The sequence below is a fragment of the Electrophorus electricus genome, chromosome 3 (genome assembly GCF_041902795.1).
Source record: "Electrophorus electricus isolate QZ-2024a chromosome 3, ASM4190279v1, whole genome shotgun sequence".
Classification (NCBI taxonomy): domain Eukaryota; kingdom Metazoa; phylum Chordata; class Actinopteri; order Gymnotiformes; family Gymnotidae; genus Electrophorus; species Electrophorus electricus.
The window spans coordinates 30,501,963-30,528,531 of record NC_137499.1 but is presented as its reverse complement, the minus strand read 5'-3'; the positions used below and the strand labels follow the sequence as shown (position 1 = coordinate 30,528,531).

At 40.9% G+C, this 26,569-nt stretch overlaps 4 protein-coding genes and 1 long non-coding RNA gene across 14 annotated transcripts; 3 read left to right on the top strand and 2 right to left on the bottom strand.

Moving 5' to 3' along the window:
- The first annotated feature begins 343 nt into the window (after positions 1 to 343).
- On the top strand, positions 344 to 3,130 carry myadml2 (myeloid associated differentiation marker like 2). Its single transcript, XM_027009127.3, has one exon. The coding sequence runs from the start codon at positions 1,196 to 1,198 to the stop codon at positions 2,105 to 2,107; it is 912 nt and encodes a 303-aa protein (XP_026864928.2). The 5' UTR covers positions 344 to 1,195; the 3' UTR covers positions 2,108 to 3,130.
- A 747-nt stretch (positions 3,131 to 3,877) lies between these two features.
- Positions 3,878 to 6,765, top strand: LOC113576807 (pyrroline-5-carboxylate reductase 1, mitochondrial-like). Of its 3 annotated transcripts, XM_027009124.3 has the most exons (8): positions 3,878 to 3,935; positions 4,214 to 4,290; positions 4,393 to 4,463; positions 4,573 to 4,752; positions 5,004 to 5,225; positions 5,504 to 5,596; positions 5,689 to 5,852; positions 6,173 to 6,765. In XM_027009124.3, the coding sequence occupies exons 2-8, from the start codon at positions 4,224 to 4,226 to the stop codon at positions 6,336 to 6,338; spliced, it is 963 nt and encodes a 320-aa protein (XP_026864925.1). In that variant the 5' UTR covers positions 3,878 to 3,935; positions 4,214 to 4,223; the 3' UTR covers positions 6,339 to 6,765. The 3 variants fall into 3 exon arrangements, with proteins under 3 accessions (XP_026864925.1, XP_026864926.1, XP_026864927.1); XM_027009125.3 differs by lacking the exon at positions 4,393 to 4,463 and having other exon boundaries at positions 4,688 to 4,752; XM_027009126.3 differs by lacking the exon at positions 5,689 to 5,852 and having other exon boundaries at positions 5,504 to 5,645; positions 6,173 to 6,334.
- A 372-nt stretch (positions 6,766 to 7,137) lies between these two features.
- Positions 7,138 to 13,660, bottom strand: LOC113576806 (5-hydroxytryptamine receptor 3A). Of its 3 annotated transcripts, none has more exons than XM_027009122.3 (9): positions 13,521 to 13,660; positions 12,589 to 12,779; positions 12,299 to 12,343; positions 12,083 to 12,192; positions 11,823 to 11,992; positions 9,325 to 9,485; positions 8,929 to 9,139; positions 8,157 to 8,306; positions 7,138 to 7,941 (listed from the first exon to the last, which is right to left on the bottom strand). In XM_027009122.3, exons 2-9 carry the CDS (start codon positions 12,700 to 12,702, stop codon positions 7,679 to 7,681), a joined length of 1,224 nt encoding a protein of 407 aa, XP_026864923.3. In that variant the 5' UTR covers positions 12,703 to 12,779; positions 13,521 to 13,660; the 3' UTR covers positions 7,138 to 7,678. The 3 variants fall into 3 exon arrangements, with proteins under 3 accessions (XP_026864923.3, XP_026864924.3, XP_081567160.1); XM_027009123.3 differs by having other exon boundaries at positions 12,619 to 12,779; XM_081711034.1 differs by lacking the exon at positions 8,157 to 8,306.
- On the bottom strand, positions 13,354 to 17,938 carry tsen54 (TSEN54 tRNA splicing endonuclease subunit). 3 transcript variants are annotated; one of them, XM_027009107.3, is made up of 11 exons: positions 17,836 to 17,938; positions 17,173 to 17,331; positions 16,648 to 16,711; positions 16,381 to 16,464; positions 16,104 to 16,202; positions 15,504 to 15,556; positions 15,249 to 15,350; positions 14,449 to 15,065; positions 14,274 to 14,334; positions 13,990 to 14,103; positions 13,354 to 13,756 (listed from the first exon to the last, which is right to left on the bottom strand). In XM_027009107.3, the coding sequence occupies exons 1-11, from the start codon at positions 17,895 to 17,897 to the stop codon at positions 13,609 to 13,611; spliced, it is 1,563 nt and encodes a 520-aa protein (XP_026864908.2). In that variant the 5' UTR covers positions 17,898 to 17,938; the 3' UTR covers positions 13,354 to 13,608. The 3 variants fall into 3 exon arrangements, with proteins under 3 accessions (XP_026864908.2, XP_026864909.2, XP_026864911.2); XM_027009108.3 differs by having other exon boundaries at positions 15,249 to 15,302; XM_027009110.3 differs by lacking the exon at positions 17,836 to 17,938 and having other exon boundaries at positions 16,381 to 16,526; positions 17,173 to 17,313.
- On the top strand, positions 17,357 to 25,953 carry LOC113576801 (uncharacterized). 4 transcript variants are annotated; one of them, XR_014122753.1, is made up of 5 exons: positions 17,357 to 17,398; positions 18,300 to 18,362; positions 19,742 to 21,286; positions 22,064 to 22,243; positions 25,292 to 25,953. It is a non-coding gene; the product is annotated as an uncharacterized LOC113576801 (long non-coding RNA). The 4 variants fall into 4 exon arrangements; XR_014122752.1 differs by lacking the exon at positions 17,357 to 17,398 and adding an exon at positions 18,056 to 18,184; XR_014122751.1 differs by lacking the exon at positions 19,742 to 21,286.
- The last annotated feature ends 616 nt before the right edge of the window (positions 25,954 to 26,569 follow it).

The following is a 26,569-nucleotide window of genomic DNA, read 5'->3' as shown; positions in this document are numbered from 1 at the left end:
AATTGCTGAAAGGGTTGCAACAATATCTGATCAATATAAAGGCATAATTTTTGCTAAAGCGGAGTTAACTCCAGTAAGATGATGTGGTCCTCCGCCCCACAACAACATTTACACACGTAATTAACCAAAAATCTTTAGTGTCATTTTGTCACTCATCTGAAACTTAAATGAGTATCTCTTCTTCGAGCTCTGTCATTATCCTGCACAAAAATATTTCCCTACAAGACTCTACACACACACACACCCCCCATTTCTCCGCCCTCTGAAACATGACTCCCTGCCTGGTTGCCTGACATGAACATGAGGACTCCCACCCCATTCCACTGTGGAATATAGACTCCTATTTATAGAGCTGGTGGGGCCTATGGCCCCAAGGTTGGCAGAACATCCATTTAAATAACTTTCCTCAACAGTTTTCTGTTCTTACAAAGACCAGAGTTAACCCAGCATGTGAAAGAGCAAGAAAAGCAGTGGTGACGTCTTAGCATGACTGATGGAGTTCCTGCCCTGAGCCTACTTTCAGCTGTTTCTTTCTTCAGACCACCGTAGGAGCAGCATTTTGGGGTCTTACAAATTTTGCCCAATATTTTCAGAAAGGCAGTTATTCACTTTCTTCCTGGAACTCTACCATTGTACATTTGGAGAACGTCTGGATCTTCTGTTTTTTTTGTTGTTGTTTTTTTGACGGGAACTACACTGACAAGATCTTTGAGGTAGCATATCATTCTAAATGGAACTTTCCATTTGAAGTCAAGGGTAATGCTCAACTGGCAAATTCTGATTGCAAGTACATTAAATTCTGTGACATTCTAACCTTATGTTGAAAGGTACTGAATAGAATTTCTTGGTTAAAACATTAACTGTATGCCAGCTACAGTTCAATATTTTAATATATTGAATAATATCTTAGTCACAGGTCAGACTCAACTTTGTATGTGCTAACTTAAAACTGGAACCTTCAGAATCTTGTAAAAGTAAGGCAGTACTGTAAAATAGTTTGTTACACAGCAGGCATAAGACATTTTTCAGTGTAATCCGATCCCCAAACACACGGCAGTAATTACAAAGCATAGTGGGGAAGCACTGAAGGAGATTTGTAATTAAGGGCATCTATAAAAAGAGCCAAGCCGAGGGCGAGGTCTGTGAAGCCGGGTGTGGAGGTGCACCCAGTCTACACTGAGGGGCACAGAGCACCATGGATCCCTATGGAGGCCACTACCTGAACCGGGATGCCGTGCTGTCCGGATTGGGTGCTTCCCGCATATGCCAGCTGGTGCTGGGCTGCACCACCATGGCTCTGGTGGCCCACAGTGCGGGTTTTAGTGACACCTACGGAACCTTCTGCATGTTTGTATGGTGCTTCTGCTTTGCCGTCACGCTGGTGATCTTCACGCTGGATGTGGCGCGGCTGCATGGATGCATGCCTATCTCCTGGGACAATTTCACAGTGGCATTCGCCATGCTAGCCACACTCATGTATGTCACAGCATCCATTGTGTACCCCGTGTATTTCCTCAGCCGTGAGTGCCCATCACAGGGTTGCGAGGTGCGTGACTACCGCATTGCTGTCACCGTCTGCTCCAGCGTGTGCTGCTTTGCATATGGAGCTGAGGTCTTCCTCACAAGGGCCAAGCCGGGCCATGTGGTTGGCTACATGGCCACCATGTCAGGCCTACTCAAAGTGGTCCAAGCCTTCATTGCATGCATTATCTTTGGAGCCCTGGCAAACGACAGTGAATACAATCGTCACATCGCCACCCAGTACTGTGTGGTGGTCTACAGTCTGTGCTTCGCCGTCACGGTGGTGGTGGTGATGCTGACTGTGTCAGGGAGGACGTCAGCACTGCGGTTGCCCTTCGACCGCTTTGTAATTGTTTACACCTTCCTGGCAGTGCTGCTGTACATGAGCGCTGCTGTGGTCTGGCCTGTGTTCAGTTTTGATAAGAAGTATGGTACGCCCAGCCGCCCAGACAACTGTCTGCGGGGGAAGTGCCCTTGGGACAGCAAGCTAGTAGTGGCTGTGTTCACCTTTGCAAACCTGGTCCTGTACTTCACTGACCTGGTATATTCTCAGAGGATTCGCTTTGTCACCCAATCAGCAGCCTAAGATGATGTTCTACTCCCCTGGACAAGCACCTGTCTCACTGGAAACAATTAAAAGCATTATGATACATTGTATTATCACTAAAATAAAATGTCATTCAACAAGTCTGAGAAACTAAAGTGCTTTTTTTTCAATAGATGAGATACTGCATAGTAAAATATAGTTGTGCAGAAGTTGTATAACCCTTTACAGAATGCTATCTGTCATCTGTTAGACTAATGTGACTTCCTTGACTGCTTCCATGTGCTGGCAATCCAGTGATAACTTCTCAAGTTTGGCTTTCAATATTAAGTTATAACATCACTGATTGTGGCTACAGTCAGGAATTTATAAAGCCATTTTTGTTTTTATCAGATTTTCACCATTCTTCTCAAAATGAAACCCTAGTTTTTATTTAAATATGATCATTTAATCATATTATGGGCCAAAGTAGTCGAGCATTTAATTCTTTAATTTTTTTAAACAATGTAAATATAAGCAAATTATTTAGATCTTAGAGCTTGTCTCTTTATATAAGTGAATGTTGATACATTTTTTTTGTTTTAACTTTCAAACACCAAAGCCCTTCCTTTGATGTTTTAGGTTCTGTTACAAGTTTTTAATTTTGTTTTCTGGAATTCCTGATTATAGTTTTAAAGGTATGAAATTTCATATAATAGTAGTATTATTTAATAGTGTGTCTTTTTATATTTAAACATGGAAGGCAAAGTGTTGTGTTTCCATTAACTGTATAATTTATGTAATTTAACTGAACATAACCAGGTGTCTGTTAATTATGTTGTGAGTTTCAATAAGTTAAAGTAATTCATGAACATTTTAATGTTTTTAAGTGGAGATTTGATCTCCATTTGAGTTCCAAAACTATAGATGACATTATATGACATGTTGCATGTTATTCGTCATAATTTAATATTTTCATTTTATTCAGGGTTTTTAGTATATTAGTAATTTTATTTTATTAGTAATATTCCTGTGTTCAAATACATACATGCACAGTGGTAATTAATAAACATTTCATTGTAAGTACATCAGTGTGTTCTGTATCAGTGTTAATCTCATCCTGTAGAAGGACCATTGCAATTGACAGTTTAACAATTGCATGGTGTGTGTGTGTGTGTGAGAGAGAGAGAGAGAGAGAGAGAGAGAGAGAGAGAGAGAGAGAGAGAGAGAGAGAGAGAGAGAGAGAGAGAGAGAGAGAGAGAGAGCGAGCGCATGCATGCATAAACTGGAGGGCAGGGGAGAGAAGTGAATTGGAAAACATGTTTTGCATTGTCCTCAGTATAGCAAGGGATTAAGGGTGATATCTTTCTAAATAGGAATGTGCTTGAAGTAGCTCAAAAAAGCTGCGTGTTTTTCTTCACATTAAGTTACATTTTCATACTGGCAAACATGGGTGAGTTATTATTTTTTGTTAATAATGTTTTTAACCAGTTCCCTATAATATGGTCCAAGAATTTTACTTGTCCTTTTAGATGAATGTGAATTCCTTGTTTCCTACCTGACAAAGAATAAAATATATTTTTAGCTGGCCTACAATACCAAATGTACGGGAACAACTTGGTGCAACAGGCTTTTCCATTCATTTTTATAGAGATCTTTAGAAGGTATTGCAAAGAACAAGACTATCAGGCAAGTAACTTCCGGTACATAGACCTGATCAACATATAGGATTGGTAGTTTACGCGAATGAAACGATACAAAGTGATGCATCTGTTTTCCCGCCTTCTAAGTACAGTGATTGGTTCTTCGCAATAGTTTGTAATACTTTGGTGTCATTGGTATTTCAGCCTTCTGTCATCTTGCAAACGCGTGCGTGAACAGCTTTCGCAAGGTAAATAATCCAAGTTAAATTGTTTCCCCTATTGTCGAACAACATGGTTTTGCAAATGGTTTTACAAATCCACAATTTACAAACTTATGTTTGTTTTGGTACGTCCTCTCATAACGAAAGTTGATGGTCCGGATTCAAAGCCACCAGGAAATAGCCCAAACATTAGCATTGCATTGAACAATTCTGCAAACTTGACCTTCCTCACATGTTCCATAACAGTGACTGTCGTACTTTCTAGTATTTATAGGTTTTTTTTTATTCGATGCGTGTTTATCTAGGCAACTAAAGATGAGTGTTGGATTCATCGGAGCTGGCCAGTTGGCTCACGCGTTGGTAAAGGGTTTCGCAGCTTCAGGTATAAGTGCTTCGCAGGGAAGGAGAAGCTCTGTTTTATGGTTTCCCTTAATCTCTTATGCCGATTATGGAAACAAAATCTGATCTGCCCCTCTGTCGTTAGGTGTAATTGCTACACACAAGATAACCGCTAGCTCCCCTCAAACTAACTTGCCAGCTGCCACTGCTCTTAGGGTAAGCATTTCATGCCAAATCAAACGGTGATGTTTCTTGATACGAACGTTATGGCTAGGTTTGAATAATTGGATGCAATAATGAATGCAGTAAGTATCTGTCCACTTAGAGAATGGGAGTCAATCTGACTACCAGCAACAAAGAGGCTGTCAGCAGAAGTGATGTCTTGTTTCTGGGTGTCAAGCCACATATTATTCCATTTGTGTTGGATGAAATCGGACCAGATATCGAAGAGCGTCACCTCATTGTCTCCTGTGCAGCAGGTGTCACTATCAGTTCCATAGAGAAGGTATGTGAGATGTAAACACATAATCCATCCATTTGCAGTTACAAATAGTACTGATGGAATCATAAAGCCGCAAAATTTCATGCACAAAAAGTTTAGCTTGTGTTGAGCAGCATTAGCTAACTCTACAAGCAAAAACCATCTTAATACACAGAAACTGGAGTTTGAGATTATGGAAGCTTTACTTCTAAACTGATCCATGAACCCTGGTCAGATCAGTACCATTCTGCTGAGAATTCCTCCATGTCCTGCAGAAACTGCTTCAGTATCACCCAGCACCGAAGGTGATTCGCTGTATGTCGAATACGCCAGTAATGGTGCTTGAGGGGGCCACGGTGTACGCTGTGGGCACACACACTGAGTTGGAGGACACCAAACTGCTGGAGCAGCTCATGACGAGTGTGGGATACTGCACAGAAGTGGAGGAGGACCTGATTGATGCCGTAACGGGCCTCAGTGGCAGTGGCCCGGCCTATGTGAGTGGCAACGAGTGGGGGTGGCCTGCTGGGACTCGGGCTTCTAGACCCACTGAGTCCTGTCAGTGGGAGGACATTCATTTCCGCTAAAGCTTAGAAGGATGGATACTGTGTCATTTCAGGCATCATACCTGCTATATGTACTGTAGTAGTGTACATGTGTAGCTGGCTGAATCTGTGCATAACTCCACATGACTCAGTCCAGTCTGCTTTAGGAAAGCAGTTCCCCCTCAGCATTAAACAAACCCATGACAGCCATGCTGCTTTTTCTTTTCCAGGCTTTCACCGCTATTGATGCACTTGCTGATGGAGGAGTGAAGATGGGGCTTCCCAGAAGGCTGGCTGTTCGACTTGGAGCACAGGCTCTCTTGGTTAAAGACTCATCCAGAGATCATCAGTTATATTTATTTCATCCGATTGGTAATGATTTTCCTGTGATTAACAGTTGCATTCGTGATTTTAGGGGGCAGCCAGAATGCTGCTGGACTCAGAGCAGCACCCTGGTCAGCTGAAGGATAATGTGGCATCACCAGGGGGCGCCACTATCCATGCACTGCATGTAATGGAGAGTGGAGGCTTCCGTAGCCTGCTTATAAATGCAGTGGAAGCGTCATGTATTAGAACCAGGTTAGCAGGCCAGTGGACATTGAAGACAGTTTCTGGTTTTAATGTTTCATTGGTTGTTCTTGTTGTTAGAAGTGTCTCTTAAGATGGGCCTGAAGTATATGTATTGTTTTTTCCAACATTTGGAAAATAATATTGTTTATCATTCTTTTTTTTTTTAACTGTGTTGTTTATATTTCTCTTATCGCCAACCCCTATATAAGAGTGCATCTTAAAGTAGGTTTTACTGAGAGATTAAATTAACTTCTATGGAAAATCTTTTTTGCAAATAGGTTTAGAAATGTCGAGTCACTTCACCTCGTCATCTTTCTGTGTGCTGACAGAGAGCTCCAGCACTTAGCTGACCAAGAGAAGATTTCCCCATCTGCCATTAAGAAAACCACCTTGAAGAAGGTACTGCAACAGCCAGGTGTGACAGGGGCAGGGGTCGGTGTCCGGACTGGCATCAGCCTCTTCAGCAGCCCCAGCTCCAAACAAAAGGGAAACTGAGGCCAAGACTTATAGCCTCCACACTGTTCTGTGCATTTATGAAGTACAAATATGAGGACTCAAGTGCCTGTATTGTTCTTTTTTTTTTTTTAACATGGTGTGCAGCTGAAATGAATGAAAATTATATATCACTATCTATAAATCTAATGTCCTATAGCACACTGCAAACTCTCAGGACATTTCACATGACTTGCTCAAACACCTATGATCATGGCAGTATAGCAAATGGGAACATTGACTTCTACAGTGCTACTGTATTAATAGTTGCATAATTAGATGATATAGTGAGTATTCAGTATTTTCACCTACAGCTTGTGTACCATTTTGAAGAAGCCAAAGATGTCATGTTAACAACAGTAAGGACAGAACCACACTTGTGATGCATTTTCCTTAATGGTTACAACAAAATAAATGTAGTGGCCTTTAACTGGTCAGTAAGATCACACTTATTGTCTTAAAAGACCCACAGAAGAGGTCTGTAAGAAATTATCATCTTTAGCATTCCCTGTTAAGAGAATAGGTAGCTCATTTTAGGCTTTTTTTTCCCTGTACTGCCCAGGAACAATGCTGAAAACTATACAGTTCAACAGTTTTTTTTTTCTTTTTTTAAACCAATATTTTTGTTGTACAACTGATTATGGATATCTGCATTGGAGAGAAATGATATCACAAGACAGTACATTGGAAAGTAATTCTGGTCACATTGTTACTTACAGATTAACATTAAGAATTTAAAATGAGACTGATGTAAAAAATACCTTGTTCACCAGAACACAAGTAAATCCCATGGACACTAAACCACAATTTGCTTCTGTTTATTAAGCAGGGAAAATATATAGGGGCTCAAAACTTTCCAAGACTGACATCCTGTTTTTATCAGGGATGTGTGATGGTGAACTACTTTATTTAGAAAAACAGCACAAGTAAACAATTAAAACTACAGTAACTAATAGAACTACAGAATGAATCACTATTCTCTTTCAAATCTGGCCTCAAGCTTTCTTGAGTCATGTGGAAGCATGAGAGAAGCAAACTAGACTGAATGGGGCTCGTGAGCCATCACTGCTGTAGCCAAAAGAGTGATTAATGCTTTAACAGGTCAATGTAGTTTACTACAATATGAGTTTTTTAACCTGGCAATAAAGAACCTGGCCACTTCTTAAAAATAGCATAAGTCTGAGTAGAGGAATAAAGACATAGATCCTGCCATGTTGCATTTTTAAGGTAAACTCCCCTATAGCTTTTTGGAGTCTATGGTAATTGGTAAATGGTATAACTCGTAGAAGTAATGTAGTCTATTTTTAGTTAAAATAATTCATGATGTTGACATTAACATAGTATTAGTTCCTTGAAAACCAACCCTGTGAAATCTGCTGCAGAAATAGAAGCACACTGTTTACGTAGATATAGAAGAAGGCCTTTTCTATCCGTTCTGCCAGTTTCGTCCAGGGTTGTGGGTGTGGTTCCTGATGTATTTCCATAGACGAGAGATATAGACGTATTGTCCGAAGCTCATCACAAATGTGCTTTAGTATATGGATGCTGTTTGACTCCTCACTGTGGTCTGCAGCTGAGTGTGAGGTGCTTTCATTTCGTTCTGCAGCTGTGAGCAGAAAAACAAAAGCAAGCAAACAGCATGTGACACAAACATAGCAGTGGTCAGTTACATTTCAGTTCATTCAGCACAATAAATGACATTCAGCTCACAACCCCCTATTCATCAATATGTTTTAGGCAATTCAATTAAAAATTTAGTCATATGTAAATATTGCTTGAATTCACAGATATGGATCTTGGCCTGTAGACCCAGAAGCTTACAGAGATATAGAGCAGGATGTGCAGGAACAGCCGTAGTTTCTCCAGGGAGGTTTGGGATAGCCCGAGTATCACGGCTCCTCAGAAAAATCACAAGTATGGTCTGCAGTAGGCTTATGGCCATGAAGGTGAAAATGACACTAGAGTAGACTCCTGAGATAACAGCAAATATGGCAGTTATATATTACAGTCTTTTTGATCACCAGGAAGCATCCAAATTCTGAAAATAGCTAATGAAATATTTTTGATATCACACCAACGATATTAAGGCAATTTGACAATATTTTTAATTAGGTATTTTATTTTATGCTTAATTTGATTCACCTAGAGAAAGAAACCCTGTGTGTGAAATGTGGTCATACACTATATTGCCAAAAGTATCGCTCATCTGCCTTTGCATGCATATGAACTTGAGTGACATCCCAATCTTAATCCATAGGGTTTAATATGATATCGATAGAACACCTTTGGGATGAGTGAGAGCGGAGACCTCTCGTTGGCCTTCTCGTCCAACATGCTTGTCTGACCTCACAAATGTGCTTCTGAAAGAATGGTCAAAAATTCCCACACTCCTAAACCTTGTGGAAACCCTGCCCATAAAAGTTGAAGCTGTTATAGCTGGAAAGGGTGGGCTGACATCATGTTAAACCCTCTGGATTAAGATTGGGATGTCACTGAAGTTTGAATGCGTGCAAAAGCAGACAAGCGAATACTTTTGGCAATATAATGTAATACTTATTCAAGATTAACAGCATAAGAAAAAGTATAAACAAACCTATCAGTGGAATCTTGTTCGCAGTGGAGGGCAGTGTGTCATGTAGGATTAGCGGAAAAACTGTGTTTGCCAAGAGTAGTGAAACCTTAAAGCTCAACTTCTCTCTTCTACTATTAGGAATGTAGTAAGAGGCCACATCCAGCACCAGGAAGTATAAAACAGGCAGTAGGAAGATAATTACATACAGTAAGGGTCTCCTCTTTATGGTAACCTGTGTGTAGAGAGTATAATTATTCTGAAGTTACATGTAAAGAAACAAAGAAATATTCAATGAAAGCAAATGACTAGATGATTCCCAAATGGACATTGTCATTGAAATTTTACTTGTTCGCAATGAAATAATTAATCACAAACAGTATCTAATTACATTTAGAATTATAGTATGCCAGTCAATACCGTATATGTGAGCTGGTCCCAATCCTTTCCAGAGGCCTGGAGATGAGTCTTGGACATATTAATGTTAAGGAGGTCCCATTCTCCTTGGATTTGGAGGAGCTGCTTTGAGCCCAAATGCAGCATTGAGTCATTGGAGTATGGCTCAATCTGTAGCTCTTCAGCTATAGAGCAGTGGGACAAGATTGTTTAATGTATATGAGAATCATTCTGTGGGGATTGACCATTCAGTCAATAGACCATTTATGAGGTCAGGCACTCATGTTGGAACATAAGTTGACATTCTTGTTCATCCCATATGTGAGCCTAGGGCTCTGTGCAGACCACTGGAGTTCCTCCACATCAAACTGCTCTTTGTGCATATAAATATAGTCATGCTGGAACATGAAAGGGCCTTCCCCACAAAATTAGAAGCTTTAACTGTCTAAAAGTGTCTTTGTATGCTGTACCATTAACATCACTACTGCACTACAAGACTGTTAGGGAATCACTGAAGTCAGGTGTTCCAGTCAATCCAGTTGTGGGTTTGACCTACAAAACCACATAGAAAAATGTTTGCCTTTCCCAACACAATACTTTAGCAATATGGCTAAATCAAAGGAGATTTTTAGAGGAACCTAAAAGAAAAGTTGTTTAAAGTAAAAAGTCTATAAGTTTAGGATTTCTAATGGCTTGAGCCACTGTCAAGCCACAGTAAAGAAGAACTGTAAAAGGCAGAATGTCAGCATATATGTACCTGTGAGTTGGCATTCTACACAGATCAATGCACATGCATGGAATACTCAGACAAATAACACAGATCTTTATGGTGACTATTGAGGATCTGAAGGTGTCCCTTTTGCTGTTTGTGTCATGCAGAATGACAATGATCAAAATGCAGGTGTAAATCACCAACAGGTTGGTTCAAATAGAACAAATTCTAAATGTCCAAGTCATTCTGAATAGAACAAAATAGATTGTCCAAGTCAGAGTCCTGATTTCAATCCCAATGAAATAGTATTATCTGTAGCAGGCTGTTCAAGCAAAGTCTGCATAAGTTGAAATACCTACCAACTACTCTGCAGGACTGATCAAGAGGAAGTGTTGCCACTAAAGAAGGTAGCTGCAATTCATATAATCAGAGATTATGAAACAATTTCACCTGCTTTGGTGCAAATAAAGGTGACAATAAGTGCACTGGAGAGCCAACAAGAAGACAATCCCCAAAAAGGGAATGGTTTTGCAGGTGGTGGCCACAGTTACTCACCTGACTGATTCTTCTCTACAGTACTGTAATTCTGCATTTTGCTAGTGTCCTTCTCACTATCTGTAGCCCAGGTAGTCCAACTCCTCCAGGACAGCACATCCATGTGTGCCCTTACAATTTTACACTTACATTTTATATAATTTAGCTGACGCTTTTATCCAAAGCGACTTACAATTATGGCTGAGTACAACTTGAGCAATTGAGGGTTAAGCAGTGGTGGGGCTTGAACTGCCAACCTTTTGATCACAAGTTCAGTACCTTACCCACTGAGCTACCACTGCCCATTTGCTGTGTTTCCCAGTCACAAGAGCATGGAGGAGATACCAGGACATTACATGAAGAGAGCCAGACAGGACTGTAGAAGGACATCAGCCCAGCAGCAAAACTAGCATCTGCTTCTTTGAGTGAGAAGGAACAGGAGGAACACTGCCAGAGCCCCACAAAATGACCTCCAGAGGGCTACTGGTGTGCATGTTTCTAATGAAACTGTCAGAAACAGACTCCATGAGCGTGGCATGTGTGCCTGACGGTCTCTAGTGGGAGCCGTGTTCACTGCCCAGCAACATGCAGCTCAACTGGCAGTTCCAAAACTGGTGCACTGTTCTGTTCACAGATGAAAGCAGGTTCACAATGATGGGAAAGAATCTGGAGACACTGTGTTAAAGGTTATGCTCCCTGCAACATCATGCAGCATGATTGATGTGGTGGTAGATCACTGATGATCTGGGGAGGCATATCCTTGAAGGGTCGCACAAACCTCCCCATGATAATCAGCGATCCCCTGACTGCTGTTAGGTATGTAATGGAAAATGTATAGTTAACTGCTTAAACAGTTTGTGCAGTAAGTTAGGATGTTATAGGTGCTTCCTATTGTCTCTCTGACCCCAGAGAAAAGGAAAAGGAGGGAAAAAAAGAAAAGCCCCACTCATATGGCCAGAGTGTGTAAGCAGTTCCTGGATGACAAAGGCATTGATGCCGTTGACTGACCCTCATGTTCCACAGATCTGAATTCAATCAAGAACTTGTGGGACATTATGTATCCACCAAGTAGTACCACAGACTGTCCACCCACACCCTTTGATATTTTAAATATGTGCCCTTTATTTAAAGCTAAGCTGTAGCTTTACAATATAGCTGACGTACTTATTTCATATTTTAATTCATAATATGCAAACATGTTTAAAGCTATATTGTTTTCAACTGCACATTTCATACCCACCCACTAACTGGAGTATGAGAGTTAACTCCTACTTACAGTCTAAAGTAGACTGGAGTGTTAAAGTGCAGCTCTGGGTGTCAAAGGGAAACTGGTACAGATCCATTTTACATGCAGCTGTTATTGTGTAGAACTGTCCAACTGTTACTATGCCACTAGACTGCATCTTCAGAAATGGAGACTCCAGAGTTGAAAACTCTATTTTGAGGCTAGAAAGATAACAATGCCTAAAGTCAAAAACACAACTATTTGATGACACGGAAAACAGTACAGACATGTATTGTGTTTTTGATACTTACTTTTCAATTATGTTGATATCTGGAATCCAAAGTATTTGTTTGGAAACAGGCATAAAAGTTATTCCACAGAAGTCTTTAGGGTTCCATTTTGTAAACTCATTGACCCAGCTCTGGAGTAGATAATATATACAAACGCCATTAAAAGCAATAAAATAGCTTCTGAAATTAATATTGCCCTATCATATTGAAAACAATTAGCAGATTATATAGACATACCATTTCCATAAAAACCTGGAGAGAGAAGATTTGGGCTTTTTCATTCTGAAGGTAACAGAAAAGTGGTTTTGAGCAATACTGCACCCCCAATAGTCACACAAAACCTCTGAAAGTGACTGCCTCAACCAAATGTACATATACATTTTCTAGTCTATTCATACTCAGAGGAGAACTGGGGGGTGAATGATCAAATCCAGAGGATTCCCAAAAGATAGCTGCTCATTTTCCCATCTGTATACTACATGTTTTTAAAAGGTTTCCCACAAAACACTGCCAGTTGTAATACTCACATATCCTGCACGTAAATGACAGACACGTACCACTTCCACGATAGAGGAAACATGGAGATCCGCAAAAACGAGAGTAGAGGTTTGCCAATGATCTACAGGCCGCAGCGAGGTCATTTTGATGTTGTTCTTGTCCAGGCCAAGATACTCCTGAAGGGCCAGATAGCTGCAGTTGGACAATGCCTGCACCACCCCTGTGGAGGCAGGGGAATGCCACGTGTTCAGTGTGGTGGAAAAGAGCAAGGAGGTGGCCATATCATTCCTCATAATGCCTTGGTGTTTTCTATAAAGTAAATTTACAGTATAGTACATCTAAAGTATTTACTTTTTCTCACTCTCCTTCACCCATAACATCTCCAAAGAAAAACACAAACACACACACACACACACATGCACGAACCATTTTCCTATTGGGTGATAAATGGTTAACCAGTTTAAACAAAAACTTACCAAATGAGATAATGAACAGCCAAACAACATGCATATCACCAGATTTTTTTTTACCCAACCAGCTAAGTGGAATATTTAGAACATTTGGTCCTTCATACATGTGAACATTGGTGATGAGGTAAGATATTTATACCTTGCAGATTACGCTCCACCTCTTTCTACTTTAACAGTGGCTTTACAATGACCAGAGACCTAGCCATGTCTGTTTGAGGAGCCCCAGTGGAGCTTTGTACACATCAACATGAAATAAAATTAAAACATATGCATGGACTTGGAGAACACTGGCGACCTTACACAAACAAACCAGTCCAGTACAAATTCAAAGCAGGATTATGGTTTAATTTCCTGATAGAATCATTAGTTGACCAACAGTCAATCACTGACAAGACATGTCCACTGGTGTTTGTACTTTCATTACATTTGAATGGCCCTTAGATATTGGGTTTTGTGTTGTGTCACCACAAAGATGAAAATGAAAACAATACCCTGAGAGATTATTTCTTTAGTAAGTCTGAGCAATTCAGTCTTTTGTTCCTGTGCAGTGAGTATTTCAGGTTGCACACAGGTCCTTCATCAGTAGATGTCAGTGGGCAGTTTGAACTCCTTGAAGCAGTAGAAGGAGATGTCCCCATGGTCCACTACTGCAAACGTCACAGGCACATCCCCACTCAGGATGGACAGCTGCTTTATCACACACAGGTCAGGCACTGGACCATCGAAGCTATGAAAGGCCCAGGTCAACACAGCAGAGTCAGTTCAAACCATATTTCACACAAATCTAAACAACGGTTGTCATGTAATTAATATGACCTACCCTAAACCCTACAACAAAGGGTGCTTGCTTAATAAATCATGCACTTATTAAACTAAGCACCTGCTCTCAATGCCATTTATAATATATGGAATGTGACCGTGGAGTTTGTGAGATAAAGACCCTATTGAGGTCATGTTTACCTGCAAACACACAGGCGAGTATAAGGCTTTCCAGGGTGACTCTTCTTAAACTCAGCCACTGTGTCTGGCTGGTAAACATTGAAACAGATCCTCCACTTGTCTGACCATGGTAACCTAAGAGGGTAGAGGCTGAGATGAGACACCAGATAGTGCAGTTTCAACGCTTTGAGACCAAACATGATGCTACAGTTTGGTGCCATATTGCCCCTACAGACACTGGCTGGTTTCGTGTACAAAAGTGTGTTGCAAGTGGATGAGATAATAATGACAAGAACGTAATATACCTGGAGGCTCCTTCCAGTAAATCGCATGAAGGAATAATGCTGATCTGCTCTAGCAGTTCACCTGCCCCACAGAAAACACGGAAAATTTATTATGGCCACAAAGACCCATAAAAACATCAACATTCTATTATTTTAACAGAAATACTGATGTTATCACATATGGGTTAAAACTTACGGTGTGAAATACACTGCCCAGGATGAGTAAGGGGCGTGACCTTCTGTTCCCAAAGGTGAGCAGGTCGTTCCTTATGCTGCTGGCTCCTCCTTTTCTCCATCAGGTCTAAATACTCCATCCAGTTCCTGCAACGTCGCACCTCGCGGTCATCATTAATGTCCCGCTTATATCGGTCCCGCTCCCTCTGCCTCTCCCAATCACGCCGGGACAGGCGCTCCTTTTTCAGGTTAAGCTTCCTGAGCCAGTGGGCCACCTTGCACTCGCCCACTTCCAGAGCCCCAGGGAGCAGGCTGGGGTCAGGGGCAGCCAGGGTAGCAGAGTTGGCCCGATGTGAGCCCAGGTCTGGGAAAACGATGCAGCTGAAGTCCCAGCGTGGTGCCGCAGCCTGGGCCGCAGCAGCCTGAGCTTGGCCAGACATGTCCGTCCACCAGTTCCTTGCTGAAGCTCCGTCTGAATTTGCCACACACTCCATGGACTTATCTTGGGAAGTCTGCTGGGTTGTTCCCTGCTCTGGGGCCACATGGCCTAAGTCTGGCTCCCTGATTTGAACTTCTCCTTTGCACTCTCCTTCCACTGTTGTCTGCTCCATGGTTGTTGCACTTTGTTTCTCACATAGTCTAAAGGAGCGACATGAAAACTGGAAGGATTAGAAAGTATTCAAAACATACATGTTATACATGAGCTCTTCCAATTAAACACAAACTGTTAAATGTCCATTAAGGTCAAAGACAAGCCTAGTGGAAAATGAGAGAGGTTGTGAGGTAAGGCAGTCAGTGGTCAGACTGAGGCAGTGTTGGTACCTGGAGCCAGGGCTCTGACTGCGCTTCCTCTTTAGCTGCTTACTTTGCATGTCTCTGGGGAGGGGTAAATTCAGCTGTCGTTCATACAGGGATGGCACTTGACTACAAGGCAAAAATATTATTTAGGAAACTAACTAACTTTCCTTCTCTCTCTCACACACACACACACACACACACACACACACACACACACACACACACACACACACACACACACACACACACTTCATGAACAGAGAAAGACTGCATGATTACCTTGGGTCAAATCGGTTTACCACATACCCCAGCCTCTTTAAATGACCAAACACCTATGGAAAGGAAAATACTGGTGTTTGAATACAGCATATTTGGTATCTGTGCACATAAATAAACATCAACATGCAAATGAACAACATGCCCTAGCATAGAAGAAGAGAACATCTCCACCAGAATAGCAGGAAAAATAAAACATTCTAAATTCTTCCGCTTTATTTCCCACAATTCTTCTGATTAAGGCTACTGTCATCAGCAGACAATATGTGTAATCTTGTGAATGTATATGATTTTGCAATGCCCAATGCATCCTCAATTAGCCTAAATGACTTCTATAAGCATCCAAATTGCTTCTTGGTTTTCTACAGTTATTGACTGAGCCTTTATGTTTGTTTATGTATATTACTACTGACTTCAAAAGCAAAAGATAAGAGCAAAAGCGCTAGAAAATACTTCAAAAAAATACATATCAATAAAAGATGGTATTCTGCATTTTCTCCCCATATTTGAATGTTTATCTTTCATTCAAAGGCCATGAGTATCTAGCCAAAACAACATTTTTGTACTCTTTTGCAGATTGCAAAAGGAAATTTATTTACCAACCTGGTACTGATGGAGAGTCATTGTTTCAGGTGAAAGGAGGCATTCATAACCCTCCTGAATCGACAGAGGAAGGTCCTTGTAGAACACCTGCACACTGCCCTGATATGTTTAACAAAGAAAATGAAACGACCAACAGATCAAATATGAATAATAAAACCTTCATTTGATTAAAAGAACAAGCAAAAACATTGCAGGTAAACAGGGATCAATTAGCATCTGCTTGGCATTCATAATTAAAATTGTTAGCATTCCAATACGTGAATGCATTTCCACTCACACACTCCATGAGGTAAAGAGCCTCCTCTGGAAGCAGACACTGCTTTCCTCGATCTGAAAAGCCCATTGTCTGCCAAAACTTCCCCTGCAACGAGATAAGTTTATAGACACCATCTTCATCATGTACCTCAGCTCCATCTAACAATCCTGCCACGAGAAAAAAAAAGGACTAATGTCAAGAATAAGTGGAGAGTAGTTATTTAATTTAGAGATTAGTGAGCTAACGAAAATTATTATAGGGTTACGTTTCCTGTAGGTTTACACTCACTGCTGGTGACAGCAACTTCACAAGCTTTTCCTTGGGAATCCATTCTGCACTTACAAGGTTCCCACTAGAAATGAGACAAAAATTACACATTTATTTTTGACTATGTAGTTCTGGTTACTTTATTAACTACACAGCAATTTGGAGATAACAGTCCTAATACTTTCGGACTTGAGTATTAACAAATTTGAATTACAGAACCTTCGTATTTGATCCCCTTATGTTCACTCCTAAAATACTAACTAAAATCTAATTAAACAAAAATTGTGTCATTCAATTTAGTAAAAGCACTTAAACACCCTCCTTTCTTAATTTTAGTAATTTTTTGGTTTTATCTAAACCATTTTTCATTTCCATACTTTCATATTGAAGGATCTTCGCAGTCCGCCATCATGAGTAAACAGGTAACTGTTATTGAGCTGAAAAAACCGTGTAAGGCTTTCTGTCTTTGCTCGTTTGTAACTTATGTTAAAAATATAATTAGCTAGCTATATAGTAAACAAAACTAGACAGCTACATATGACTCACAGCCTCTCCACTCGTTCTTCTGCTACGAGCGTCCAGTGTTCGTCAAGACTCTTCTGCAGGCGCGCCCTCTGCTGGTCAGAGCCGTCAGGTAGAAACTCTTTTTGTCCCTTCACGGGAATCTTATGACTTCGGGACCGCTCTTTAAATAGTTCCGACGGACTACACGTGAAGACCCCCCCCCCCCCCCCCCCCAAAAAAAGAAAACATCAAGGAAAATGGCCAAAATGTAAAGACCCACTACTACCAGACTTTGACGACTTGTCTACGAAATTTGACGTTCACTGGTTTTCAAATCGGTTTCTCAGGTTCTCGCTGTAACATTAATTCCTATCAGGGACGAAAGTCGTGCGATTCAGGGCGTCTGAGTAAAGCTGTTTTGATGCATGTTGTGATTTACAAATTACCAGCATATTAGATGAAACCGCGCGTTTGTGTCATTTAACCTAGATGAAGCTACATGTTTTCATTCACTGGCCAGTAAACTCTGAAGTCACCTCCGTACTCGAATGGTGGCTATCTTAACTAGGTTAACGTTAGCTGCTTTGCTAATGGTTGCCCACGTAGCTATTTATGAATCATGAAAAGATTCATCTGTCCTGAAAGAATTAACATTTGTATTACTTACTTTAAGTCGTCTTATTAAATGTAATTTATCCCTCTTACCTTAGTAGCTCATCACTAAGGAGTACTTGAAGAGCTTCTGGTACACCATCGTTGGCAGCCATGTTTATAACTAGATTTTGTCAGCCCGTAGTGCTTGTTCGTGAGAGACACACCCTGTTTACCAAAGGAGGGCAGCATAGTACTGTATTTCTCTGGAGTCGTTCATGCTTCTGTTTACTCCAGTTAATAGGACTTCAAGACGGAAGAACTTTTCGATCTGTGACGCTGTAACTGCTATAAAAGTTGAGGAAATGTGCTCATACTGTGAAAATGTCTGTTCTCACTGTCTTCCCTAGTTTCTTATCGTAGGTTAATAAATGACATAAAGAGAAAGTGTATACTTTAAGATGTAAGTAAATGAGCCCCATTGCACACTTCAGGTGTTTGAATGTGTAACTGCTTTAGTTTCAAAGACCTTTTCACTGTTAGTCAAGGTATTTGATGATGTGTATTACTCTTTACAGGTGCTCTCTGGATGGGCCTGTGGAGGTGTCATTGGGGGTGTCAGGTGAAAACTGGACAGTGATGTGAGTGGCCATTGCACATTTAAACTTTCCTTTGTTTGGCCTGAATGGCCGACCGGGGTCACCTGATGCATATTAGATTAAGGAATACCTCACAAACCCAAACACCACTGCAACACAGGGAATAGAGCAGCCAGTCCTTCCACAGCCCCCTGTCAGCCCCACCTCTTTACTGAAAGTCAACAATAAACCACATTTCCAGTAAGCCAGATAGCTTCCCAAGTGCTACTCATCACCATAGAAACAAACGCCTTGAGCTGACAGTGGTGTCTCCTTTGGCCAAATGAGGCCACCCATGCAACATGATGTGCTCTGTGAATGCTTCTGCACATGCTTAACTTGTAGGTTTGTTTCCCCATATGCAGACATGTACACATGGTACATTTAAGACATTGTACTTTAGAAAGTTGTTATTATACAAAGTTATACAAAGTTTTTATTACACATCATGGACTATTCAATTATGTAGAGGATGATTTAGGGTGAGGCCAGGCTGGAATTATTGGAATACTCAAAACACCAAAAGCTTTACACCCACACAATGTTTCATAATGCCCAGTATAAAAGAATTTGGGTTTTTATTAGTGCTCATCAACACCTTAATGGGTTGATACCTTACAGACCATTGTCAGATATGACAATGACTTGGTGCTTTGTGTGCGATTCTCCATGTCTTCTCCATGTCTTATTCAGCAATGCTTAACTTCTGGCTCTGAGGTTGCATGGAAGTCTTTCATAGTATGTGACTCCTTAATCCCTTGGAGCTAACACACTGAATTGGGCTTTTGCCATCTCAAATCAGCAGGGCTAGATGTTTCAACTTTGTGCAGACCATTGATTTGCAAAACATGGCAGTGGGCCAACAGGGTCATCCTAAAAATTTAGTCTGACTATTGACACTGTTGAGTGCTGGTAACAGTGTATGCTTTAAGATATAAACATTAGCACTATATAGCTCTAAAATGTGGACAATCAGTATGAAATTTAAAGTTTGGTTTTTGATTATTTTTACAGAATGTTCAAAGATAAATACATTTTTGGATTATCAAATGTAAAAATTATTTGTCTCTGTGTGGAGATGTCATTTCATGACATTCACGGTGAATGATTATCTTGTCCATAGTTAACCCATATAACGATATTTTACATCAGTCTGGAAAAGTGAGTTAAGTTCCTTAGTGCTCAATTCAAATTCACTCAGTGGTCTTGTACAAACAGCTCTGAAGGGGCAGAGAAGCTGAAAAGCTGACACCAGCAAAGCTATTAGCAAACAAAGCTATGCTGAGGACAACCTACTTACATCTGTAGCACAGTCATCCAACAGTTTTGCTTCCTCCTGCACTAATCTGTTAATTCTCTTTTATGTCTGGGCACATTTACAGATACTTTCTCACACCAGGTCAAACCTGTTCAAAGACCTGTCACCCTACCACCCACAAGAGAAAACTCTGAAGCTTCCTATGATAGCCTACTGTATGCTTGATGGGTGTCTTTCCCCAAACACACCTGCTCAGCTTCACACAGAGACAGACCCAATCTAAAAGACGAAGAAGAAGGAAAAAAAAGACTTAGACGTACAAGAGACCGGGAAGTTCATGGTCACTCATTTTCTCATGTTTTGGAGTATATAATGACAAGAATGCCTGCACAGTTAGTTTAGTCAGTCCTCCAGTTCTGCAGTCATTACCAGCCAAGGTCTACACACCTCTCAGCATGATGTTCACTGTTCTGCATAAGGTCACAGCTTTCTATCCTTATAAGGATCCTGTTGTTCTGGAATGTTCTAGTTTATTCCCTGGATCCCTGTTTTGCTATTGTGTGGTGGAGGTGCTGATGGTGGGTGAGGGGGACATACGCCTCCTTTCTTTCTCTCCTTCCACCCTGTCCAGCCTTTGAGCGTTGGCTTGTTTGCATTCCTCTCAGTTAATAAGTGTTTGTCTGATCCCTGGCAGGGGCTAAAGATCACCCCACACAAACACACTGTGCCCTCCCGCGCCTTGCTGTAAAAGAAGGCGCAAGAGTGACGCTAGGCTAATGAGCGTCATAAATTTCATGGACCTCCAGCTCACCCATTAACCATGATAATAACTAAGGGACCAGAACAGATCAGATCTACCACAGTGGGTCAGGTGACCCCTTTGCAGTCTGCATGCTCACACTTAAATGCTCTGAGGATATGAGAACATGTAAGAACAGTGTTTTTTTACACAGCTGAGTCACATATTAAAACTGATTCATGCATCAAAACTTTGCTTTGGGACAAATTATGGTAAGAATAATTATAAGCATGTGAGAAAGCGAACTTTCATATAGTGTAAAAAACAAATGTTTTACATTTAATGCTATATGATGCTATATAATTTATCTTGTGCCTAATTAACTGCAGAAAAAAAACTATTAAGACTAGATGACAGATTTGTAGAGTACTAAAATGTAAATCTAAATAATATGTATATTTGACATGAGGACAAGTGATACTGTTAGAATAAAACATGTTTATTTGTTTATAACATTTATAACATTTGTTTATAACTATGAGAGTTTATATTTTTAACTGAAGCATAATGTGTATGTCCTTAAAAGCATAAGGCATCCATTAGTATTGGTATCCATTTAACTTAGTATCAGTTTAACATTTAGCTGACCTTTAACCTTATCAAATACACCTCAGTTACATTAAAAATGATTGTTTATAAAGAGGGATCACATATCTTTAAACATTCAGCACAAATTGTGCACTGTAAGGTGATTCTGCCATGCTCTGCTGCCACAGGGCAGTTACGCTCCTGAACCCAAGCCCACGCAGCACAGATTCAGCCTTGGCCCCAGAGCAAAAGGGTTGTGGGAAGTAGACATTGGAAGTCTGTTTCACTTCATCCTCTGTCCGTTCCAATCGGGTCCTTTAAAGGGAGCACCCAACACAAATGGTGAGTCCCATTGCTTGGGGTTGGTGGCCTGAGAATGTAGTGTTGTGTTTAGCAGGAGAAAGCCCTGGCTAGGCTACTCTATGAGGGGGTCCCACTTTGGATCCAACGTTTGGGCCTTTTGTTGGGTTTTTGTAACCACGGCAGCTCACCTATTGAGGACAGAGCCTAAGATATGTAAAGCAGCATCGTTTCAAAGCATCACTCCACTGGGAAACAAACAAAGAAATAAAGAAATCAAATTAAACTTTTTAGAGAATGGCAGTCTGAGTGTGTGTGTGTGTGTGTGTGTGTGTGTGTGTGTGTGTTTGTCTGTGTGTATTTTGGGGGTGTAAAGAGAAAAGGAAAAGAGAGTATCCAGTGAACAAGCATTTAAAAAGGGCCCTGGCAAGCCATGTATGGAAATTCAATGAAGCTTCTGAGGAAAATGAACAATTAAACAATTAAACAATTGAAAAAAATTGAAAATATGGGCAGGGTGCAGAGAGCTTACTATGCCCATGTTTGTTGAAAGTTTTTTTCTTCTTTTCTTTGAGGCCTAGCGACGACGTCTTGAAAGCAGCTTGGTATGCCTCCCGCCCTGCATTTAGAGGCAGGTCTGGGCTTGCCCGGCCAAGGTCGAGCTCCGGCCAGCGGGGCTGGACGCAACAGAGCTTGAACCTGGCTGCTATGGCCTTTGTTTATGTTTGTTTTTTTCCCCTCTTGCTCTCTCTCTCTCTCTCTCTCTCTCTCTCCCTCCTCATCTCTGTAATTCTCCCTCCCTGCATGGATGATCTGCAGAGTTCTGTCTAGGGCACAGTGAGATCGGGTGTCAGCCGAGCGCTCCTCTTCCTGCTGAGGTATGTGAGAGAGAGCTCAGGTCGAGCGCTGCATTGTTTTTTCATCTCCACAACACCCGTCATCCTTGACACCAAGGTCTTAGGTCTGCCTCCCGTCATCAGAGGCCACATTGACAGATGGGTAATTTTCCTTGACGTAGATATTATTGTATAGATGTGTGCTTCTTCTGTACTGATGCTTTGAGGTTGTCAGATGGAGACAGAATTGCATAGATGATAGTGTGGTCCGGTTGTGGAAAGGAGGTCGAGTGCTCTGTTGCTGTTTACAGGTGACAACACCTGCTTTGCAAAAACAATAGTGCTGCAGATTTGTAGTAGAATCTGATGCAGACAGCCCACTTCCTACTGGAACTGGAAGCTTTTCAGCACATCCGCTCACACTTCGTCTGGCCTGTCCAAGACATCCCGATGGCTTTATAGCATTGCTTTCGGATTTCAGACCACATTTACGGTCACAAAGAACATAATGCAAATCACTTTGGAACAGAGCTTATCGCTTCCAGACACGGCGATCCCTGTTAACTGGCTACGACGGGAAAGGGCTTTGTCATGGCCATCTTTTGCCGTCTCATCGCCCCTCCCTCCCCTGAAACACCTACAAAAGAGCGTCACAGCTTTGTGTGATGAATAAGGGGCCTCCCACCGTTCCACTAGGCATTGTTCCCGCTGCGCTTGCTCACCGTGCATATTGCTCACTAAGCTGGTGATGGATGTCGGATTACCCTGCTGCTAGTGTCTCACTCACAAAGAGGCACTGCCTCAGAGAACACACACACACAACAAACATAAACCCACCACCAGCAACTCTGCATACAATGACTAATGGTTCTTGCCTGACCCTCACTTTTAAGATGGATCTGTATCCATATGGTAAAATAGTGTGGTCAATTAGAATTTTATTCTCGTGGTTACAGATGAATTTTAGTGTGTAAAAGCTACTATTGCATGACAATAAAATTAGAAAGCTGCTTTCTTTGACAGCCTTCTGACAGCATGTGGTGTGGACATAACTGTGGCAATACAGGAGAATATAATGAATTTGAAGAACCCTCTAGAATCTCTCCAGGGGGCATGTTGAGATCAGGTGTCAGCCAAGTGCTTCCTGCTGAGGTATGTGAGAGAGATCTCAGGTCAAGCGTTGCATTGTCTTTTCATCTCCACAACAGCACCTAACAAGCAATTGTGCCATTTTAACAGCAACCTAGTACATTTTATATTGTAACCAAATGTTACAATGTTTGTGGTTTGCACTATTTCACTATATATACAATATAAATTCATTGTACAAAATTTTATTGTACAATACAACGACAATAAAATCTTATATGATGAAATAGCATACCCTTTGCAGTAGAGCCTAGTTAACTCTCAACAATTTCAGGAGATAGACCTTCAGACTGCAGATGTTTAACTAACCCTGCCATCTCACCAATGTGATTGTACCAGAAAGAAAATATACATGTATATTATATATATACAATATATAATATACATTAATTGCTTCCTTGCCATTTACACCACCAACATCTAACTGATTCTTTAGTTTCTAACATATACAATGTGAATGATAATAAATAACCATAGATTAGTACAAAACCATTAAATTACCTCTGTTAAAATATGTAAAAAAAAAGAGACATACACTGATAATTATTTGAATTAACCCACAGAAAACTGTTCGTTATGGTTAACTCAGAGGTGTTTATTTTTATCTGTACCCCTTGCAGAGAAGCACTGTCTTAGACACTTGCTATTGAGCATCTAAAGAGGCTCCAGTAAACCGTAAACCTCTGAGCAGAGAAAAAAGCCCAGGGCTGTGTGGCCTGTGAATCCCTCCCCTCTACCCCTTCATGGTTTTTAGGGGTTCACTTTAGATAGATAAGTGTAGTTACAAAGCTCTACACCATCATTGTAATAAATCTTGGTTACCACCAGGCTCTTTCTTTTTCTGTATTCTGCAAGGACTGTTATGGGCCCTTTCCCATTTTGAGTCCAGTCTTCATGACAATAGCTCCCGTAGTTTCCTGGGAGACTGGCCTTTTGGGGGAGGTGGGGGGAGGAGATGTATCCCACCTCTCTCTTTCCACTTTTCCCTTTTTTCAGCCTTTTTTCCAGATTGAGGGGATAAGTTAAGCGTGGAGGGGATGTCTGAACCAGTAGTGGCTGTGTGCTCTCCTCATGCTTTCCCTGGGAGCAGCACTAGGAATGCCAATGGAGTTGTGGTGGCAACGGTGGAAAATCACTCATGATGGTGCAGGTTGCCAAATAGCTGATATTCTCCTCAATGTAGTAAGGTCTGTCAGCTCAGCTGACCCTAAATTAAGTCTTGGGGCTTTGATAACAGCAAAAGCTGTTACTATTCCTAAAGCCTGTCATTGTGTGATGTTCATGACCACAACCACCAGTGCCAAATTCCACTCACTGCACTTTTTCTCCAGTCAAGTTTTTTTTCCCCCTCAAATGCTGTAGTAGCCACTTTGCAGTTTTGGTTTTGAGCGTTGTTGGACTGAAGAAAAAACATGGTGCGGTTAACATTTCATCAGGGAGCTCTCCTTACGGGCAGCCATCAGGAGGGATGGAGAATAATGCCTGCATCAGGTTACCCAGGCCTCTCGTTTGACCAAGCCACAATGTTATAATTACCAGCCATGTGCTCTACCTGGAAAGACCATTCCACCATGGATGAGCCATCCCAGAGTGGAGAAAGAACCTAACTAAGAGACATAGTAGCCTTCTTAGAAACAGGCTAGGCATTGCAGCTACAGTAAAGCAACAGGCTGTGATGCTCAGATCACATTTACTTTGCTTTTTGCCCTGGTCAAATTTTCATGCTGACATAATGTACCAGCATGCAGTCGAAAAAGACGAGTGCTGAAAAAGCTTATTTGGTTGATCGGAAATAAAAATGCAGAATTTCTTGTAAACAGCAAAACCTTCCACTGGCATATGAATATAAGAACAAAAGCAGTACGGCAATTCAGATCATTTAGTTAAAAATATTTGTTTTGAGGGAAGTAGTGGGTCACGTTCAGGTCAAAAATGGACAAGTACCTCTGGCATCTGCTAACAATATGCTGCTGAATAATGACAAAATACCATTTTATTATGTATAAATTGCAATGAATGTGTAAGTAGACCTATTAGGCTAATTGCTTTCAACCCCCCACAGTTCAGCCTGGTCCTGTTGAGCTGTGTAGAAGTGCAGTGATATATGAGGGCGTGGGACGCTCGTCCCCATCAGACCCCACACTGCTCTGCCAACGAGAGGACTGAGTGGAACTACAGGCCTGTGAGAATTTGACTGAGCACAGACAAAGCCTCAAGAAACCCAGCTCTGGGCCAGTAGAAAGTGTCACCTCAGAAATAAGACAAGCTGGAGCAAGCTTGTGTAAATCTCTCTCTCTCTCACACACACGCATATGTTCATATGTACATGCTCCCCAGCATAATAAAAACACTGAGTGGATTCAAGCATAAACACAAACACGCCAATACAGACACAAATATGCACACATTGGTCAAGGACATAAGTTGTATTTAAACCAAAAACCTTGAGCAACACAAACAAATATATATCCCCTTAAAGAAACAGCTGATGTGTTCTTTAATGAAGACAAATTGAAAAATGAAATGCTGCTACAATATACATGATTCCTCAGAAGAAGTTGGTAATGAGGTATGAGAGAACAGGGAAAATGACAAACCAAAAAAGGGTTGGATTGTATTTTAGCCCATTCCATGTCTGCAGGAAATTCCTCAGTAATTATTTGACAATAATTTGACTAATTGGACCAGAATGCAGAGATGATTTTTTTTTTTTTTTTGCTTGGCACATCAAACATGATGTATTCACTGAGAAGTTTTTGTGGCGTGAGCTAACTAGATATTTTACAACAAGCAGAATTTGACAGATAAGTGAAAATCAGAAACTAAATAAAATAAAATGCTGAATCCACCAGCTTGAGTTACATGATCAGCTGCCTTATTGATTGATCAATTTATGATTTATTAACCTTTAAAGCTCCTTTCCTATTCATTTTTGTCTTGTCCCAAAGTGTTAAAATCATGTCACTATGTGCTAAGAATCTAAAAGATAAAGGTAGCTAGCTTTATTGATGAAAGCAATCACTTAATATGCTCTGATAGAACTCATGATAAAACGTTTAGCAAAGTAAAAATAAATGGGAAGCTATTAAACATTAAGGAAAAGAGCAGTTATACCTGAACTAGTGAAATTTGGCACTTACATTTTAGAGCATTTTAGAACACAAATACACACTAGGGTGGTATTCTGGTAGTGTATAAGTACAGGTTCATTAGAGTGTATCATTTTCTTGTTATTTTCTAGAGATGTCCACATAGTTTCAGTATTAAGCTTTGCCAGTACAAAAGACGATCAAAAAATATCTCAATATTATCTGTTGTGATCTGGATGAAAATCCCATAC